We start from the raw sequence: 21,828 nt of genomic DNA on the forward strand, positions 1-21,828 counted from the left end.
CATGTGAATTCTTTATTTTATGATTTTTAATCTTTTGGAGGTTCGCAATAAAATTTTTGTGAATTTGTGCTAATGTCAGGAGGTCCATGCAAATATTACACAAATCTCCTTATTTGGATTTTAATTTTTCGGAGGTTGATAAAAATTTTGTGTGAATGTTAGGAGGTTCATGCAAATATTATGTGAATCTCCTTAGTTTGATTTTAATCTTTTGAAGGTTCACAAGAAATTTATACAAATTTGTGTGCTTGTCAAGAGGTCTGTAAATTAGTTAAATGGTTCTAAATAAATAAGAAATTGATGAATTTGGGTTTGTAGAGAATTTTGACAAATTTCTAAGCATTTATGAAAACATTTCATTTTTGGAGGACAATGCAATCATTTTTCTTAATGCAGCAATTGTAAATCAAAATCACAATACTTTCTCAAGGTTAGTAACTGATTATTTTTGCCTTTTTAATTTGAATTTTGTGAAAGTTGGCCACAAGGTTGACCTTGTGACTAACAATTAATCACAACTAATTTCTCAAGCTTTTACTTATCTGTGACCAAAACAAGCATGTGCTAGTCTTTTTGTTAAGCATGACCGTTATCTACTCACTTTTAACCTTTAAACATCAGCTTGTTTCTTCTTTATATTCTCTGAATTGGAAATTTTGGAAATGTAAAAGTACAATCACACAAGGTAAACACAAATTTTACTTAAATCTGTCAATATGACCTACGGCTACAAGTTGCACTCTCTCTCAATTCTCTTTCACACACACATTTTTTTAGAGAAAAGAGAAACTGTTTTTCTTAAATTTTAGAAGAAACAAGAAAATACAATATTGGAGAGAAAGATGATGAGATGTCATATGTTGTGTTTGCCACCATACACTTAAATAAAAAACCTTATAAAGTAGGGATGGTAGTGGACCGACGTGGGGGTGGAGGTGGGGAACAAGGTATCTACTCACCCTGTCTCAAAATTTTGCCCTGCATCCTCCGTCTCCATCCCCGTACAGGTTTTGATTTTAACCTCCATCCTCAGTTTCATGCCCTCCATCCCGAGTGGGCTCTATTTTTTTCATCCTTTCGTTGTTACCACCTTCCACCGTTAAATGAAGAAGATAAGAGAAATGGTAGCTCGTAAGTGGCTCGTTAAAGGAAGGAGAGATAAGAGATTCGAAAAAGGGTTTTATCTTAGGGTTAGAAATATATATATATATATATATATATATATATATATATATATATATGTGCATATAAATATATAGGATTTTATAATATGTATAAAAATATAATAATAAATTTTTTAATGGGGTCGGGCGGGGCAAAAGTAAGTCTATCCTTCTCTGCATGGGTTTTGATTTTAACCTTCATCCATGGTTCATTCCCCGTTTCATGTCCTCCATCCCCAGTCCAAATGAGGCGACACTGGGTGGAACCTGTTTTCCCACGGTCCACTACCATCCCTATTCCCAAAAAGTCCTATTGTCCTACCCGACAATCAGCGATCTAAGAAATATCAGAATCAGGCCTAATGGCCAGAGCCGGAGACTGAACGTCATCTTGGATGGAACACTTAATGGAGTTAAGGGAGTTTGAGACGTTCCTGAAGAATCTGTTGTTGCGTTCCTTCCAGACTCTCCTCCTGGTTTAGATGAATCATATCCTCCACACCAACAACCATCTAGTTACATGATGCATCTTCGGTAGCCCAGTTACAAGTTGCCTTAAGCAGCCCACCAACGTCACTTGAAAACAAACATCGAGCCAAGAAGCAATAAAGAGAGTTTGAAAGAAGGCATCACCATCGCAGGTGCTCGGTAGTCTCCGAATTGTAGGCACATAAGTTACAATGGTTTGCAAGGTGGAACCCTTGCCGCTGTAATAGATCAAGAGTATTGATTCTTCCCAGCAAAGAACTGAGATCATGGTGAAGGACCCCAGAACCATAAGATGTTTTTTGGGAACTGGTTTGCTTTGTCCTCCAGGCGGGCATTGTAGCGGGTAGAGAGTGTGAAGTTGTCTTCCTTTGAGGGATTCCATGAGAGGGAACCAGTCCCTGTGGAAGATACTAACTATTTAAAAGGTCCAATGATTTGTTGATGGCCTTACAGACGAGAGGGTGTTGCGTGTGCACCCCCAGAATATGCACTGTAGCTACAGTGCGTGTTTCGGGGTCTTCACTGAGCGACATCAACATGTACGACTCCCCCTACACCCCACTGAGCGCCACGCGATGCTCAGTGGGGACCAGAAACACGCACTGTAGCTACAGTGCATGTTCTCGGGGGGAACATATAACCTGCCCGCCTTCCAGATTGAGGAGCTTTTCTGTCATGTGCTATTTGGAAGCAGATCAGGTCATGCTTAACATGAGTGTTTTTGCTCATGCTGATATCGTGGCCATCCGATTTGCATTTTAAAAAGCTCAAAAGTCAACAAAACTACGTGGCATTCATCCAAAATGCAAACAGACGGCCACGATGTCGGCAAGAGCAAAAACGCTCATGTTCAGCATGACCTGATATGCTTCCGTGCTATTTTGCTTTGATTAGTACAGGACACGATAGGTCCTCTTTCGTACCATAACCACTGACAAAGGGAGGATTTGTTTTTGTTTTTTTTTTTGAAAGGCAAGTTGCAGTTAGTCTGATCCCTACCATATAACTCTTAAAACATGTGGCAGAGGGATTCCAACCTGAGCCTTCAGCTTGGCACAAGAGTAGGGATGGCAGTGGACCGGGGCAGGGGACAAGGTCTCCAACCCGCCCCGTTTCAAAATCCAAACCTTCATCCCCACCTCCATCCCCGCACGAGGATGGATTTCAACCTCCACCCCCACCTCCATCCCACTTTCATGTCCTCCATCTCCGGTCCAAACGGAGGTGAGGCGGGATGGGAACCCATTTCTCCTTAGTCTATAGTCATTCCTTAAAGGATTGGGGATGGGGCGGGGTGGGGCTAGGCAGGGATTGGGATGGGGACAGGGCAGAGTGGGGAAAAGCTTAAGTCCATCCCCACCTCCATCCCCGCACGGGAATAAATTTTAACCTTCATTCCCGCCTACATTCCCTTCATCCCTGATCCAAATGGGCCGAGGCAGGGCGGAGCCCCGTTGTTCCCCGGTCCATTGTCATCCCTACACAAGACCCCTCTTACCACATGGGATATCACCACGGTGGTAAAGGGAGGCTTTGTTGATTGAGGATAACCTCCATATTCCCAAACCACAATGCTCTTTCGGGAGGCAGACATGGTCCCAAGTGACTTGTGCCTTTGGTGGACCGAGTCTCCACGACAAAAATTGTTGAAAGAGTCTGTTAAGGCATTTTTCAACCTTCTTGGGAAGGTGAAAGAGTGTCAACCGGCACAATAAGACACTACAAAGAACATGGCAGATGAGTATTACCTTCCTTGCCTTAGAGATGTAGTTTGTTGTCCAAGAATTCAACTTGATGTAATCTTCTCTTCCGCTAGAAAATATTTTTAAACCCAAGTAACCCAACGACAATTCTAAAAGAGGACATGCGAAAAGGGATTCTACAAATGATTTATCATAATTAAACGACTTTTATCCTTATTGATTGTGAGGCCCAAAATTTCCTGCAAGATCTTTAGTAAGAGCCAAAACCCAGTTATTTGAATTTTGCTAGTTGTTCCAATTATGAGGATGTCGTTCGCATATTGCAACAAGTTGAACTGTTGACATCCTGGTAGATCTAATTAAGCTTTCAATGAAACTCATCTTCAAATCTTTTCTAAAGAAGGTATTGAAACCTTTCCAGACCATATTAAATAAGAGGAGACGGTGGGTGTTCTGGATCGCCGTATTTTTTACCTTTTTGTTTCTAATGCATATACTTCTTTGGCACTCTCGAGTGCCCCATAAGGCTTTACGACTTAAAAATCCCGTGTATTCGGACCCTTTCTTCTCCTCGTGATGTACTTTGCTTTCAAGTATCTATAAATAAGCTTTTTGCATCCTTGCCTCTTTGTCCTCTTTGTGATTGTGTATGCACATACTCTTGCTTTCGCTCATGCGCGTGTGTTTTGCGTTGCTTGTGCGCTAAAAAGGTCTGCTTTCAGTGTTTTCAATTACTCAAAGCTACATCACGGGGGCCTTCACTTTTAAGCCAGTGATAAGTTTATACCAGAGCCTTGTCGACATTGGGATTGACAATGGCACCGAAGAACAATGTCATGACTCCTTCAGGCAGTATGGTTCCTTCTGAAGAAGATTTCATGACCGATGATTAGGTGTCAGCCATCTCGCGTGATGTTGCCGAGCTGACTGGTCAGTAACCAACATGGAGAAGTTGGTTAATGTGACTTGTGTTGCTTTTAAGGATCTCAACGCAGACAACGGTAGAGGGAGTGGAAAACGCTGTAGAAAATCTTGCTACTAAACTTGATTATTCGGTGGAGGATTTTGCCACCAGATTTGATGATCTCTTGGATCGGTTCAACATCATGGCCATTGAATTGGATGTTTTCCGATGAAAAAAATGATCAGTTAGAGTGGCAGTTGAGAACTGCTCTGGCTGGCGGCACTCATGGATAGACCATGTTACAGGCTACCTAAGCCCGCAAAGTATATGGGCACACAAAACTCAAAGGATCTCGAGAACTTTATCTACGCGATGGATCAATTTTTGAAATTTGCGAGAATAGAGGAAGATGCAGATAGGTTGTGGACCACAATAATGTACTTTGCGGATGAAGCGACTCTTTAGTGGAGACGTTGCTTGGGTGATGTTTGATGTGGGTTGGTTGCTATAGTCTCATGAGAGGACCTTAAAAAAGAATTGTGAGACTACTTTTTGCCTAAAAACCAAGAAAAAATAGCTTGCAAAAGGTTGATGGCACTGAAACAGATAGGGTCAGTGTATGACTATATCAAGGCATTCTCTTCGATAATGCTGAAAGTCGAAAGAATGGATGATCATGATCGGTTGTTCTATTTCAGTAGCGGTTTGCAAGGGTGGGCAAAGGCATAACTCATTCGGCATGACCCTGCAATGCTAGTTGAGGCGCTTGTAGTTGCAGAGAAACTTGCCGAGCTTGACAAAAACAATGCAGCATTTCAAGGCAGACAACAGAGAAATGACCGCAACAATCAAAGAGACAACCGAAGGAATGACCATGCGTAGAATGCTGGCCTCAAGAACCAGCAAAATCATGGTCGACATGATATGGCCAAAATAACAATCAAAATTGGAATAAGTTTCAAGGCGACAATAATAGTCGTCGTGACTATCGTATCTACCACAGTGATCATTGGACATATACATGTCCCAATAGAAATCATGGTCAAGAAAATAAAGATAACTATGCACCCCGATCTATGAATGTTGTTCAGGGTGAGGAAGATCATCAACCTACAAAGGTGCCAACAGTTGGTGCAATACAGATGATGAATGTGGTGAACGTGATAGCTGTTGTGGAACCGATTGTATGCAAAGAACTGATGTACTTGGAACTTCTGCTCAATGGAAGACTCACCAAGGCATTGGTAGACACAGGTGCCATAAATAATTTCATCTCGCGTGAAGAGACAGATCGATTGGGATTGCAGTGAGAAAAGAAAGAGAGATACATGAAAGTGGTTAACTCGGAGGCCAAGGTCATCTACGGTGTTGTTCATGATGTGCCAGTGCAGATCTACATCTGATCAGGAAGGATCACATTATCAGTCGTGCGTATGGATGATTTCAAAGTCATCCTCAGGATGAAATTCTTTAGAAGTAACAAGGCAGTGTCGATGCCTCACCTAAACGCTATCAACTTTGAAAGTGAGAATTAGCCCTGCATGGTTACTGTGATACCAGTGAAGCCCTGTGGGTGCTTGGTGTCTGCGTTCTAGTTAAAGAGAGGCATGAAAACCGGTGATGAAACTTTTCTTGTCACAATCTGTGCTACAGGCGAGGTGGAAGAAGCTGCAGATGTTCCAGAAACCTTAGTGCCAGTATTGAAGGAGTTTGGCGATGTTATGCTCATCGAACTGCCAAAGAAGCTATCTCCAAGGCGTGAGGTAGACCACCAGATTGAGCTAGTACCGGGTGCACAACCACCTGCAATGACTCTCTATCGCATGGCAATTTCTGAGCTACGGAAATTACGCAGGCAATTGGATGACATGCTTAAAGTAGGAATCATCCAACCATCCAAAGCTCCCTCTAGAGCGCCTGTGTTATTTCAGGCAAAACATGATGGGTCGAAGTGCTTGTATGTCGATTATAGGGCACTGAACAAAATGACTGTGAAGAGAAAGTACCTGCTTCCCTTGATTGTGGACTTGTTTGATCAGCTTGAAAAGGCTAATGTCTTTTCTAAGTTGGACCTGAGATCTATCTACTGGCAGGTCAGAGTTGCAGAAGGGAACAAGCCAAAAATTACCTGTGTAATGCGATATGGGGCGTTTGAATTCCTTGTCATGCCCTTCGGCTTGATAAACACCCGCTACCTTCTCAACTCTGATGAATAAGATTTTCTACCTGTACCTTGACAAGTTTGTCGTTATGTACTTGAACGATATAGTGGTGTATAACGATTCTATTGAGCAACATGTCCAACACTTTCAGATTATGTTTCAAACTCTGAAGGGCCATGAGTTATATGTCAACTAGAAAAAATGCCTATTTGGTCAGAAAGAAGTCCACTTTCTTGTCCATATTATGGGAGGAGGCACTCTGAAAATAGACCACAAGAAGATTTAGGTTATTCAAGCATGGGAGCCACATTCTAAGGTTCCTGAATTATGCTCTTTCTTGGAGCTTGCAAATTATTATTGATGCTTCATCAAGGAATATTCACATATTTCTACTATGCTCACAGATCTGCTAAAGAAAGACAGACTATGGCTATGATCTGATGCTTGCCAGAAGGCTTTTGATGGGTTGAAGCGAGCCTTGGTAGAGGAACCAGTGCTAAAGTTTCTCGATTGTCGGCAACTATTTGAAGTGCAAACTGATGCATCTGACTTTGCAATCGGAGGGGTGTTATTCCAAGAAGGACATTTCAATGCATTTGAAAGCAGAAAGTTGAATGACATTGAGTGTCGATACACTGTATACGAGCGCGAGATGTTGGTGGTCGTGCACTGTCTTCACACATAGAGACACTATATATTGGGGTCGTAATTCATTATGCGTATTGACAATGTTGTGATAAGCTACTTTCAGACTCAGAAGAAGTTGAGTCTAAGGCAAGCGCGCTGGCAGAATTTGATATGATCCTCGAGTGCAAGCCAGACAGGACCAATGTTGTTGCCGACGCCTTGAGTCAAAAGGCAGAACTTGCAGCTTTGCTCGCGTGGAATGGCAGTGTGAGCCAATCGACGAGCAGGTTCGAGAAGCTTTAAAGAGTGACTTGATGGCTAAACAACTGGTCACATTGGTGAAGGAAGGAACAATGCAAAGATTTTGGCTGGAGGATGATTTGCTTCACTCAGCGGGTGATCGTCTATATATTCTATGACAGAACACTCTATGAAGGTGCTTGATGCATGAGTGCCATGATACTACCTGGGCGGGTCACCCAGGATAACAAAGAATGTTGGTGTTGTTAGAATGTGCATTCTACTAGTCGCAGATGCGCGATGATGTGGATGCTTATATGCAGACTTGCTTGATTTGCCAATAAGACAAGCTCATCAATCAGAGACCTGGTGGACTATTGGAGCCCTTACCTGTGCCAAGTCATCCATGGGAGTACATAACCATAGATTTCATTGTGAGTTTGCCAAAAGCACAAGGCTGCAGTTTCATCTATATGATTATGGATAGGTTTTCAAAGTATGCTATCTTTGTGCCTGCCCCTATCACCTGCTCAGTTTTCGATATTGCGAAGTTGTTCATGCATAATGTAGTCAAGCATTGAGGAATCCCAGAGAGCATTGTCAGCGATTGTGATGTCTGCTTCATTGGCAAGTTTTGGCGAGAAGTGTTTCACTTGATAGGAATGTTGGACAGACAAAGAGGATCAATGGCATGTTGGAGGAATATATGCGGCACTTTATCAGTGCCAATCAAAGGGACTGGGTTGATTTACTTGATGCAGCTCAATTCTGCTACAACCTCCAAAAGAGCGAGTCATCCAGCCATTGCCCATTCGAAGTTACAATTGGACAACAACCGCAGACTATGAACTCCCTTACTGTAGACGTGACAAAGTGCCTTATGAATACCAGTTCGTCAGGAACTAGCAAGATCATATAGAGTTAGCAAAGACGTATTTGAATAAGGCGACCAAGCGCATGAAGAAATGGGCAGATGAGAAGCGTCGACCAATAAAATTTTATGTTGGAGACAAGGTGTTGGTGAAGCTCTTTCCCGACCGCACAACCATCTTTTGGGGCCACCACTGAGGCCTTATTTGCAAGTATGATGGTTCATTTACCATTATGAAGTGTGTAGAAAACTTGGCGTATCGACTGAACTTGTCAACAAACTTTCAAGTGCACCTAATATTCCACATCTGCAACCTGAAGTCGTTTCATGAAGATGAAGGAGACCCTTAATGAACATGCCTCAACGTGCTCTCATTCTGTAGCATACACCCTCAACAGTCAGCACCCCAGGCAGAGAACCAGAAGTTATCCTTAACCATTCCAACAACTACCTTGGGGATGTCAAAAAGTACCTAGTACAGTGAAAGTGATTGCCAGAATATGAAGCCACTTAAGAAAAGGCCAACAACATGTTTCAACATCGACAGCTTGTAGAAGACTATCATGAACAATTGGCATCAAGGACGGTGCCAACTTAGGTGGGGGAGCGTGTTCTGGACTGTCATATTTTTCACCTTTTTGTTTCTGATGTATATACCTCTTTGGCACTCTTGAATGCCCCACAGGGCCTTACGACTTAAGAATCCTGTGTATTCGGACTCTCTCTTCTCCTCTTGATGTATTTTGCTTTCAAGTATCTATAAAGAAGCTTTTTGCATCCTTGCCTCTTTGCTCTCTTTGTGATTGTGCATGTGCGTACTCTTGCTTTTGCTCGTGCGCGTGTGTTGTGTGTTGCTTGTGCATTAAAAAGGCCTGCTTTCGGTGTTTGCGATTATTCGAAGCTACATCATGGGGGCCTTCGCTTCTAAGCCCGTGACACGGTAGGCAACCCTGTCTAAGCCTTTCTTCCATTTTGAACAAACCACCTTGCCCGTCAGCCGACTTACTTTTTGATTGATCGTAGCTTACAGATTATCCAGAAGGATGCCCATGCCCATTTGCCTATGACAGGTTGCAACCACCACTCAGAAATCATGTCATCGAAGGTTGGTAGGTGTAGCCACCAGTATTCAAAGTGAAATCTTTTGTTGATGCAAGCATTGTACTCGTATTATCCAAGGAGGTCCATGGGCATATAAAACTTTGGAGGTTGTGGAAGAGGTCTTAAAATGCATTGGTTATGAGCGCACGATGAAGTCGTCGAAGGCAAAGCTTGCTTCTTTTGCTGGACTAGGAGAAGGAGGAGCCCCCTAATAGAACGTTATAAAGAAACCATTTAGATAAGAAGTCATTGAATGATCTCATCGATCGAGTGGCCTTAACAGGAAGGTTGCAATCAACAATACGGAGAAGGGTGTTGAAATTGCCCAGGAAGCACAAAGGAAGAATGATTAAGGAAGCGATCTCGTTCAGTTCTGCCCAGAAGGATCACCCACCTCTATGTCGGAGGCCAAGATCTCTTGTTTCTAGAAGATAATTGTTTCTCCTGATGCACTATGGAAGGGTTTAAAACAATGCTGATTATTGTGTCGTACAGTGTTGATAAATTCGGTGGAAACCTCCTCTAGCTTGGATTCAACAACTTTATCCAGTTAGAAAGGAAAGTCTGCCCATCTTTGGATTTTAGATCCCATGCATTCTACGAGAAAATTTTCATTGGTTCAGGTTATTTTTCCTTGTTCTCCCGCTCCTACCCGTAATGTTTGAGTTTACATCGGGAGATTCTGAAGACAGTCGACGATGTTCCATTTTGAGCTTCGTAAGATGGGGGCTCTTGTTCTTGGGAAGGGAGAAGGACGCACGATAAGTATTTAATTAACACACATGAGAAAGGTGCTTTCTCGTATTTATAATGTTGAATACAAGTAGATGTACCATTATAATGCATACAACAGTTTTCTCTTAGAGGATTACACGTACGCTTTTCCCTCTTCACCTATTTTACTTTCCTCAATCAACTTAGAACATTTGGTATCCTTTCCCTCAACAACCATGATGCTACCTATACTTTCCTTCTTAGGTTTCTTCTCCTGAAAGGAGTTAGCTAACATTTTTCAACTAGGTACCCTATGTTACAGGTCTATTTCTTTCATAGGCCAGTACGGTGCGGCGGTCCTTCCTTACCGTCGCAAGCCTTTCAGTCGCTCATTTGCAACTAATTTGTCATGGCATAGAATGCTTTACAAACTCGTGATGCACAAAACTGCCTAATCAGGCCAGCCTAACGGCCAAAAACAACATACCAACACCTTTTGATGTGATGAATTATTTCATTGGCCCTGCACACCTCGTGCGCCACTGCCTATCGGAACCTGATCAAGTACATTTTTAAATGTGTATTTTATGCTGTCCATTCCACTTAGCGTATAATTGTCTCATATCAGCTATCACTTCCGAAAAGGGCACAAACTTTGCCTTAGCCTTGTGTGTCATGTAGCGTATTGCGACTGCATGCGTACGTTACACCAAATCTCACCACTGAAGGAACAAGACCTTACAGCCCCCAGTCTGAAGACCAGTTGATGATTGAACACTATAGCGAAGAGCACCACCCAGACTTATTCATCGGTACCTAGACCTTCACTCGCCTAACCTCGAGTCACCATACTCGATTGGAATCACTTAAATGTGATTCATGGGGAAATTAGCCCTAACTCACATGCACCTCTGCGCATCCAACCGCTACGCGTGGGAAACTATTGCAAGTCGAGAGGTCCTTAACCAAATCTCCAAAGGCAATATCCTCTGATCCACTGGTACTGCTTAATCAAACAATGTTTCACGTCTGTGCCGCTACACAGTGATGTACTAACGACGATATTGTTGCTTATCACGTGTCGTGCTATCACTGCACGTCACCGATTAAGACAACACATACTGCACGCTCTTACTCTCGATGCATTTTCCACTCAGTAGAGCTTCGCACTGCACATACCCCATTCCAAAGGCTCAGTCCGAGACACCCTCAATCCCACAAAGAAACAAATTTTCTTTTCTGTGTGAAGACTCCTCATTGGCATCTCCCATCCAAAGTTTGATCCATTATCCTCAACACACGAAACACAATAAACTACCACTGATATATATATCGACTATCTTCAAATATGCATTTTCCCGACTAAGATTTGGAACTCTCCATCCTCCAAACACTCGAGCAATTGATATCCACATTCGTCTACTCACATGGGCTGCACGAGCCGAGCTTCAACAGCTCTTGTGCTAACTCATCTCGAGCTCAAGAGTCCAACTCGAGCTTGGCTCAACTCGAGCCAAACATTCTTATTTAAATGTTTTTTTTAAAGCATAGTGAGGACTGTGGGATTCGAATTACCCACCACCTCTACAAAGGGTTTTCAACTTCCCCATTCAAGCAACCACTTCTTGTGTGACTAACTTGTCAACATAAATTATTCATATATTAATAATATTGGAGACTTAAATAACTGCACAAACTGAGCTTAATCGGGTTAATTGAGCTTGATTGCCTGATTAAGCTCAGTCGTTTATGTATACCAAGCTTGAGCCCTTGCTCAAGCTCAGCTCGTTTATCTGCTCAGACAAGTTTGAGCCGCACTTAAACAAGTCAAGCTCAAACTGGCTTGGCTGTGTGTGCGCATGCGCACGCGCACACACACACACACACATATATATATATACATATATATATATATATATATATATATATATATATATATATATATATATATATATATATATATATATATATATATATATATATATATATATATATATATATATATGAGAACTGAATATATTGAGCCCCATTTCTCGTTCAGTCCCATAGGTTTTAAGTGTTTTATGATAGATCTGAATTGTTGGATGTGTTTTAGGATGCTCGATTTAGTGGGAATCTATTCTTGAATCATGTTTTTTTGAACAAAACAATTATTTTTATGAGCCGGAAAAAATTGATACCTTCGTAGCCATTGATTTTGGTTCACCTGAAAAACTCTTGGATCATGTTTAAATGCTTAGTTGCTTGCGGTGCTCCTACATTATTAACCCATCTTTCTCTTTGGCAGACACCGTTGTGTTTATAACAAATATGGTAATCTTAAATCTTATATCTTATAAATAAATAAATATTATAAAAGCAGAAGCATGGGCAGTGGAAGCCAAAAAGTTTTTTGTAACTTTTCCTTGAATGACATATGTATCATGTGTTTCTTGAATGTAATTATAATTTTTTGGGGGTATTTGTATATCTTTTCAAAAAAAGAAAGTATTACGTACGTGGCACTAATGTAATTTTTTGTACTAAGAGTTCTTTTTTAGATAGGAAAGGTTGGCATTTGTCTCTTTCATATTTTTCTTCCTAGCGAGAAGTTTGCATGAAAGGGAATTAATTAGGAGAGAATTAGTTGATGATAATTGGGAGTGAGTGGACAAAGTCAAAAGCATTTTCCCACGCTAATCGAACCCCGCGAATCAGCAGGGCCGTTATACCAAAAAATAGTTGGGAAGTGTCCAATGACCTCCACGTGCACGTGGCCTTCCAGTTGTCCCAACTCAGCGGAGCTAGCGGGCTTGGCTTGGGTTCCAAAGGAAGGTGGAGGAGAAGCTATAAATTGACAAAAGGATGGGAGGGTGAAGAATAAGCTCCCGATCGGCCCCCTTCCCAGTGTTTGTGCGTTCAAAGCCTAAAAGTGCCGGCCGGGAACTCAACGATGGCCTCGCGCTAAAATCCATATTCAACCTACACAGGGGGGGAGGTCATTCTTTTCCGTTCTATATCATTTAATTTTGCTAGGAGAAGAGCTAGAAAAAGAGAAAGGGCCAACAACGGATCAATTATAAGAGGGAGATACAGAGAGAGAAAAGCAAGAAGAAAAATAGAGATGGCATCATCATCATCGAGGAGGGCTGTGGTGATGGCTTTGGTAGCAGCAGCTTTGCTGTTGTGTGCCGTGGTCGAAGCCGAGAATCCTTACCGGTTTTTCACTTGGAACATCACGTACGGCACCATCTCACCGCTGGGGATGCCTCAGAAGGGCATCCTCATCAATGGGGAGTTCCCGGGACCCAACATCAACTCCACCACCAACGACAATATCGTCGTCAACGTGTTCAACAACCTGGATCAGCCCTTCCTGCTGACGTGGAGCGGCATCCAGCAGAGGAAGAACTCGTGGCAGGACGGCATGCCCGGCACCAACTGCCCCATCCCACCGGGCAAGAACCATACCTACCACTTCCAAGTGAAGGACCAGATCGGCAGCTACTTCTACTTCCCTTCCACGTACATGCACAGGGCTGCCGGCGCCTTCGGTGGCCTCCGCGTCAACAGCCGTCTCTACATCCCTGTTCCCTTCGATGACCCTGCTGACGACTACACCGTGCTCATCGGGGATTGGTACACCAAAAGCCATGAGGTAATTAGTAACAAACAAATATATATACTTATCTTCTTCTTCTTTCAAAAAAAAAAAAACTTTAGAGATTAATTAGAACGATAGCTGACTAGTAGTAATTGCAAACGTACCAAAAAAAAACAGACGCTGCGGATGAACTTGGAGAACGGTCAGATCCTGGCCAAGCCCAACGGAGTCCTCATCAACGGAAAATCCGGCAACAGCGAAGCCGAGAGCACCGTGTTCGACATGGAGGCAGGGAAGACGTACCGGTACAGGATATGTAACGTAGGCATGAAGACGTCCCTCAACTTCCGAGTGCAAGGCCACAAGATGAAGTTGGTGGAGATCGAAGGGTCGCACACGGTGCAGAACGTCTACGACTCGCTGGACGTGCATGTGGGGCAGTGCTACTCGGTGCTGATTACCGCCGACCAGGCACCATGCGACTACTACATGGTCGCATCCACCAGGTTCACCAAGTACATGCTGAACGGCACCGCCCTGATCCGCTACAGTGCCACCAACTCGTCATCCAAATGCACGGCCTCCCATGAGCTTCCCCCAGCGCCCGTCGGCGTCGCCTGGTCGCTCAACCAGTTCCGCTCCTTCAGGTGGAACCTGACGGCCAGTGCCGCTAGGCCAAACCCCCAGGGCTCCTACCACTACGGCCAGATCAACATCACCCGCACCATCAAGATCGTCAACTCCGCCGGCAGGGATGCCAACAGGAAGAAAAGGTACGGCATCAACGGTGTCTCCTTCGTCGCACCCGACACCCCCTTGAAGCTCGCCCAGTACTTTGGCGTGGGCGACAAGGTCATGAACGACACCGCCATCGTGGACGAACCCGGCACCATCTCGGCTTCCACCCCGCTCAGCCTGGCGCCCGCTGTCTTGAACGCGACGTTCCGCGACTTTGTGGAGATCGTCTTCGAGAACCACGAGAAGAGCCTGCAGACATGGCATTTGGATGGATACTCTTTCTTCCCCGTTGGGTCTCTCTCTCTCTCTCGATCCATCCATCCATCAACCATATATCTCTCTGATTTGTTGTTGTTTGGGCTGCTGGCTCATAGATCCATTTGTATTTGTATTTGTATTGCAGGATGGAGAGTGGCAAGTGGACCCCCGACAGCCGCGCCCTGTACAACAACCTTGACGCTGTGAGCAGGCACACGATTCAGGTGTACCCCAAGTCGTGGACGGCCATCCTGTTGACGTTTGACAATGCCGGCATGTGGAACCTCAGGAGCGAGATGTGGGACCGCCACTACCTAGGACAGCAGCTGTACGTGAACGTCGTGTCGCCAGCTCGCTCCCTCCGAGACGAATACAACATGCCCGATGACGCCCCGCTCTGCGGCATCGTCTCAGGCCTTCCCAAGCCCGCTCCCTACACTTGAAGAAACAAACATATCAGAGGTGTGATGTGATGCGATGCGATCATCTGCCTAATGTACCCCCGGCCCAAGAAATCAGGAAAAAAAAAGCACACACAAAAGCCAAAAGCCTCCTCCGTTCACCTTTTTTTGTACTGATTGTTCCAATGATTTAGATCGGATTGGATTGACTTGGAGCTCTTCTTCTTTTTTAATATCAATAAATCCATATTTAATTTATTTATTTATTTATGCGTGTCTGCGCATGAGAGAGAGAGAGAGAGAGAGAGAGAGAGAGGGGGCTTATGATCCAATTCAGCCACAAAAGTCATTGTTTCATCCATACGTGGTCTCTTACATTCATGCACACATCAGCCCGAAAAATCTTAATTTCGCTCCTTTTTCCTGCGATCGAGAAATGAGCTTTTTATGGTGCAAGCAATGAACAGTTGAATGGCAGCCAGCATTCTGAAAACCCAGCTTCTTAAACTAAGAACGTTTATCAACTCCGACAGTAGTGAAATCAAATGAAGTTAGCAACTGGATATATTGAATTGGGAAAATCTAACACCTGTTTCAAGTTCATACAGCAGCTATTTAAACCATATATATGAGAATCTCTCTCAGGTCTGTCTTGCACGTCTCAAAAAAATGCTGGATATTGGAGTTTTCATATAAAACTAAAAAAAAAAATCTGGTTTACTAACTAAAAGATATAAAGAAGGGGTACGACATAGATTCTTTGTATTTCTATAGAAAGTAGGTTGCCTTTCTGATGAACATTTAGAGAGCATTTATCAATGGTTGTCAAAGATTCTTAACTGGGTAAGATAATCTAGTAAAGTTGAGCTTCAATCACCTTGTACATGTATTGTCGCATCGGATTCTTGTAAACAAACACGCATTATCCTTTTGCTATATAAGCAGAATTCGTTGCGATAATTGCATCTGTAGAGAAGCAGAATATCTTAAAAACTCATTAGCAGATATCCATTGATAAAAACATCATTACTTACTATTAGCAAGAATTTTGATTGCCAACAAAAGAACTAAATTTTCTACAGGCAACGGGAGCCCTTGAAAATCATAGCCGATCAATCGACTAGAATGCCTTAGTGGAATTTTTGTGAATAAAATTTCTATGGGGATGGAGTTAATTAAATTATTTCTATAATCACAACCTTATTTAAAGCTCCTGAAGATCTGAAGGGTCAGAGTCAAATAAATATACAAATGATTGCAGTGAACCTTACTTATCAAGAAAATGAAGAATTTCTTAGCCTCACTCATGCATGTGAAGAAGAGGTGCTAGCTAGGTTGCTATAACTGTCACGGGCTAAAATTCCAACAACAACTTCCGTGCCTTTCAAGCCAAGGAATTCCCATGCAACACTAGGCTTTGTGGCCTAGTCAGCCTCACAGCCCGTGTTTCCCACATGTAATCTTCATAGCCACCTACATGCATAACCATCTCATACTGACTAGCACCTCCAACCAAATAGCCAAACATATCTTGTCGCTCACACAGGCAAGTGTACGTTGTCATAAGCCAAAATGTGCCTATGAGGCACTACCAACTTAACCAACATCCAATGTGGATCATAAGGAGCATGGTGCATCTCCAAACCCTTTACTGATGCATGCCAAGACTCCATGTATCATTGTCAAGCTAACAACGCACGGATGCCTTAGCCTCATGTACCATGGAGAAAACAATGACCCCATGGGCACGCCCCCAGCAGAACCTCACCACCAAAGAGACAAGGTCTTTTGACCCCCAGTCTGAAGACCAGTTGATGATTGAATACTATAGCGAAGAGCACCACTGAGACTCATTCACCTGCGCCTAGGCATTCACTTGTCTAGCCTCGAGTCACCATACTTGGTTGAAACCACCTAAGGTGATCCTTGAAGGAATTAGCCATAACCCACATGCACCCCCATGTGTCCAACCACTACGTATGGAAAACTCTTGCAAGCAGAGAGGTCCTTAGCCAAATCTCCAAAGGCAACATCCTCTGATCCGCTGGCACTGCTTAATCAAACAAGGTTCTATGTTTGAGCTATCACTCAACGATGTACTAACATCAATATTATTGCTTATCGTGTGTGGAGCTATCACCGCGCGTCACCAATCAAGCCAACGCATACCGCACGCTCTTACATTCGGTGTATTTTTCACTCAGTAGAGCTCTGCACTGCACATTCCCCATTCGGAAGGCTCGGTCCAAGATATTCTCCTCCACCCAAACCATTGTCGTCCTCGACAATGTCGGTGCAAGTAAGAACATAGTCTTAACTGATATATCAGTTTTTCTTTAGATTTATCTTTAGTTTACTTCTTTTCTTTACCATACTCAACTTGTTTTGGTTTTCATCCACTATTGTCGTAACCTTTAATACGCCAACTACCATACCTTAACGCATCTTCGATCACTTAGACAACAGTCTTCTGTTTTATCAACATCGAGCATTCTCTGCTCGTGAGACCCTAGTGCAGTCTCAAACACAAACGGGTTATCCTCGTCCGCACGATAAACTTGTCATCTTTATGGTGCCTTCTCACCCCCAACAAGGGTAATTCTATCGTACTTCATACACATCCATGCATCTGCTACCAGACCTAGGCTACACCATGCTTATGCACATGCCACACCCCTTGCACAGTCCAGTGTTGAACCCAGGCACATGTTACACTTTGTGGCATGCACACACCTCTTTTGCACCAGGCACCACACCAAGTCTCATACCAATGGCACATTTGCAAGGCTCTCCGAGACTTCGTGTGCAACACTCTCCCCCACTCAAGCCATCGTCGTCCTTGACGATCTTGCACACTCCTCTTCCACACCAGGCACCACACCAAGTCTCATACCAATGGCACGTTGCAAGGCTCTCCGAGACTTCGTGTGCAACACTCTCTCCCACTTCAGCCATCATCATCATTGACAATCTCTTTGCTAACAACCAAGGAATTCCCTTCGATAATGCAACCCATCTGGATGTTGTGCTCATTCATCCCATTCGGTTCCTTTTTTTTCCTCGCAATCACGGGACCCTAGCGTAGTCCAAATTCTCAAGCGGGTCTCCCATACCCACACGATATCTTGTCATCTCATCTCATCTCACTTCGCATGTGTGCCCTCTTTGCACACTATCATTTTACCCACTCAGGCGCCCCCTTCATCCCGACTTCACCACTCAACCACACAGACCGCCAAAACAAGGTGAAGCCCATTCTAGGGGTTCTCCTTACTTGACTCCCCTATAAGCCCTCATTACCTATTCGCTAGCTCGGTCACTTCAAGTTCCATCACTTCAGCTATACTCAATTGCACACCACCTATCCCCCTGATCGTGGTTCATGGAGAGTATGCCAGCACACACGAGCGACAACCAAGGCACTCCTTCTCATGTTGCCCTCAACTCAGAGCGACAGCCGAGACAATCTTTTTTGTGCTGCCCTTAATCACCACTACAAGAAAAATGCTTATTAGCGACGGAAATTTGTGACAGTTTTTTTTTGTCGCAAATTAGCGATAGATTAGTGAGAGAAAACTATCTGTCGCTAAAATGCAAAATATTTATGGGATTAGCGATGAACAAAATTTCATCGCAAATCTGTCGCTAATTAGCGATGGATTTGCGACGAAAAAATTGTGTCTTAAACTCCGTCGCACCTTAGCGACGGAGGAGCGACGATTTTTTTTCCGTCGCAAATCCGTCGCTATTTTTTGATAAAAAAACTGCCTACCTCGGGCGGGAAATTCTCCCTCCCTCTCTCTGATTACCCCCAAATCACCTCTTCTCTTTCACTTTCGTCCGAACCCCAGCATCACTTCACCTCCGTCGTCCGGCACCTCCCCGCACCCCCACCCAACGGAGTCCGATGAACCCTTCCGATGAAACCTTAAACCCTAGTGGAGGATGGCCACCATATGGCGAGCGAGTCCCCTCTTTCTGTCTTTCGACTCTTGATCCCCTCTTTCCTTGTAGATGGTTGAACCCTTCTGATGGTAAAAATCTTGATCCCCTCTTTCCTTATTTCGACTCTCTCTCTCTCTCTCTCGCTCGCTGTGTGTGTGTGTGTGCGCGCGCGGGTGTTGATGGAGATATCGTAGGAGGAGAGTAATCCGACAATGGTTCTCGTGTAGAAGATGATCTTCTAGCGAAAACCATAAAACTTATTCCATCTTTTATTCAATACCTAATCCGTCACTCGAAAGGCGGAAAACTAACTCTGACCCAAGTGGGGTTTCTTTCTGTACCCCTATTTTGCTCGAGAGCCCCAGTATGATCAATAACCCAAAGGAAAGGAAAAGAAAAGAACTCCATAATTTTTGATCGAGAACTGAATTTGCCGGGGATTTTCTTCTCACTTTTTAGTTCCTAATGCTTTCTCCTTCTGTTTCAATCAGATGTAAAAAGGGAGAAACAGCTGATGATGGTTCAATCCCTTTTGCAACATCGTGGGTTAACTTTAATCTTGAAGCAGGATTCCTTGAAACCCTCGCAATCGACCGAGAAATTGATTTTGTTTTGTCCAAATAATCCTTTTTGCCTTTATTTTATTTTTTTATCATGTGCGAATGGGAGAAACCCGCTTTCTTTCCTGCAAGGTTTTCTCTGCCATTCGGTAGTAGGTGATGCTTTTCCAGATATAAAGTTGCACTTTGTAACATTTTCCGAACCCTTAAAAATTGCATTACCTGGTTACTTGGGTCATGGTCTGCTAGCATTTCAAGATATGAAGTTGCATATTGTAACATTTTACCGACCCTTAAAATTCGGTGGGTGAGATGAACTGAACATTAGATGAGTTGTCTCAAACTATTGAAGAGCACAAGAAAAATTTTGCAGAATGAACATTAGATCTTATTTATTAATTTTTGCATCTATGCAGTTCTCTATATAGGGAACTCTGCAATCAAGTCCTCTGCAAATTTTTCTTATGATACCACCTTGCTGCCACTGCCACAGTATGTGCCTTCTGCAACTCTAGTTTAATAGCATGTCAAAGGTACCTTTAATGCCATTTTGGTTCTTCCTCTGTCTCATTGTTATTACTGACACCTTCACCAGAGAATTCTATAAACCTTTTTTCAGTAAATTAAACCATTGCACGATTTTTGCATTCTCATGATCTCATCTGAACGTACTAAAGCATCTATCCAATTCTTGTTGCGGAAAACTGATCTCTGTGGACATGTTTTGTACCAAGTGCAAGAGGAAAGTTATGAAGCTCGTAGCAGACTTGGCTGGTGTCACTTCCATTATGCTCGACCCATCAAAAAGCACAGCAACAGTCATCAGAGAGGCTGATCCGGCATTGATAATAAAAAAGATAAGGAAATTCAGAAAGCGTGCACAGATTGTGAGTGTTGGACCTCCCAAGGAGGAGAAGAAGGATCCATACCCTTCTGTTCCTAACTGTTGCAGAAGATATGACGCATGGTTTGTTGTCCGTGAAGATAATGATTGGAATTGCCCAATTCTCTAATACCACAAAAGAAATGCACATAGATTCCATTTGTGGTGTTGGAGCTCTTGCTGGCTCATTTTAGCAGGCTTCCTTTGGTAGCTATTATTACAACTTTTTCTACTGAACTCATTTGAAATATAAGTGTGAGTTTGTCAAGCTTTGTGTTTTCACTATGATAATAAAGTTCATATGCTTTGTGAATTTGTTGACTTTCTGTTATGGCTTTTGTAATGAGCCAGTTTGTTGAGCAAGCTTGACCTCACCATGACCATGTCTTTCTTTGGCTTTTTCTTGTCCAGTGTATGTTTCATTTTAGTATTATGGCAGTGGCACTGTTTTGTTGTTTCTTTAGCACTTTTTTGGTGCAAGTTAGGGCTTTCGCTCATGCAAAATGTAGTAGTAGTTGGCTGGCCTCAACATGTTTCCATATGATGGTTTCAGTAATCTCTCTCTCAAGTGGAAGGTCTTTACCTGTATATGTATTTTGTTTTTTATAAGCAAGTTATATGAATTGTATTTCGAGAAATTTTTCTCGAGTTTCATATTTCAAATTTTTTTTAAAATTTCTTTTTAAACTTAGCGATGGATTTGCAAGGGATTATTTCCGTCACTAATTTGTCGCCAATTTCAATTAGGCGATGGTTTGCGATGGACTTTAATCCGTCGCTAACTTGCCGACCAAAAGTTAGTGACGGATTATAAGTTGTTGCTAAGCCATCGCTAATTAGCGACGGATTGACGACAGATAAAGTCCATCACAATTTAGCAACTAGGATTATGCGACGGACGATATTCGTCGCAAATCCGTCGCTAAACACGTTAGCGATGGATTTTGAGACGGATTCGCGATGGATATCGTCTGTCGCTAATCCGCTTTTTTCTTATAGTGCACGAGTGATAGCCGAGCTTCTCCTCGCGCCTTCGTCAACACAGAGCGATAGCTAAGGCAATCCTTCTCACGTTGTCCTCAACCATGAGCGACAACCGAGCTTTTCCTTGCACTGCCCTCAACATCCAAGGCACCCTCGAACCCAAATGCATGCCTGCACTTTTGGCTTCAACCCGTAGTCACTATAACTTTTGAACACACTAAGTCTCATACCTTAGCGTACCTCCAGCAACTCCAACAACGGTCCACCACATTCCATAGTGACCTTTTGTCGCGCATAAGCCCTGATTCTTAGAGAATTTTCTTGGTGGTTGGTGAGCTCATAATAAGCGAACACTGTCATCTTTAGTGCCGTCGTGACCCAAATGATTCATCCTCTTTAAACGCACCTTCTGTATGCTATTGTGACTCACAAAACTTTCGAGGCATGAAGAAAAACAACCATCTTTTTTGCCTATACAAGAACTGCACATTATTGTCCTGAG

The 21,828-nt window shown here is 43.2% G+C and overlaps 1 protein-coding gene, 1 long non-coding RNA gene and 1 pseudogene across 2 annotated transcripts; all 3 read left to right on the forward strand.

The window, feature by feature from the left end:
- The window catches only part of LOC149833579 (uncharacterized), a 32,090-nt pseudogene extending 24,739 nt beyond the window's left edge, over positions 1–7,351 (forward strand).
- A 5,490-nt stretch (positions 7,352–12,841) lies between these two features.
- LOC149833580 (protein SKU5 SIMILAR 14-like) lies at positions 12,842–15,191 on the forward strand. The gene is made up of 3 exons (XM_090010887.1): positions 12,842–13,611; positions 13,735–14,588; positions 14,699–15,191. The coding sequence occupies exons 1-3, from the start codon at positions 13,078–13,080 to the stop codon at positions 14,994–14,996; spliced, it is 1,686 nt and encodes a 561-aa protein (XP_089867013.1). The 5' UTR covers positions 12,842–13,077; the 3' UTR covers positions 14,997–15,191.
- Positions 15,192–18,849: 3,658 nt separating this feature from the next.
- LOC149833581 (uncharacterized) lies at positions 18,850–20,655 on the forward strand. Its single transcript, XR_016432704.1, has 2 exons — positions 18,850–18,988; positions 20,194–20,655. It is a non-coding gene; the product is annotated as an uncharacterized LOC149833581 (long non-coding RNA).
- Positions 20,656–21,828: the final 1,173 nt, after the last annotated feature.

Source organism: Nuphar pumila, chromosome 6 (genome assembly GCF_984573655.1).
Source record: "Nuphar pumila chromosome 6, dmNupPumi1.hap1.1, whole genome shotgun sequence".
Classification (NCBI taxonomy): Eukaryota; Viridiplantae; Streptophyta; class Magnoliopsida; order Nymphaeales; family Nymphaeaceae; genus Nuphar; species Nuphar pumila.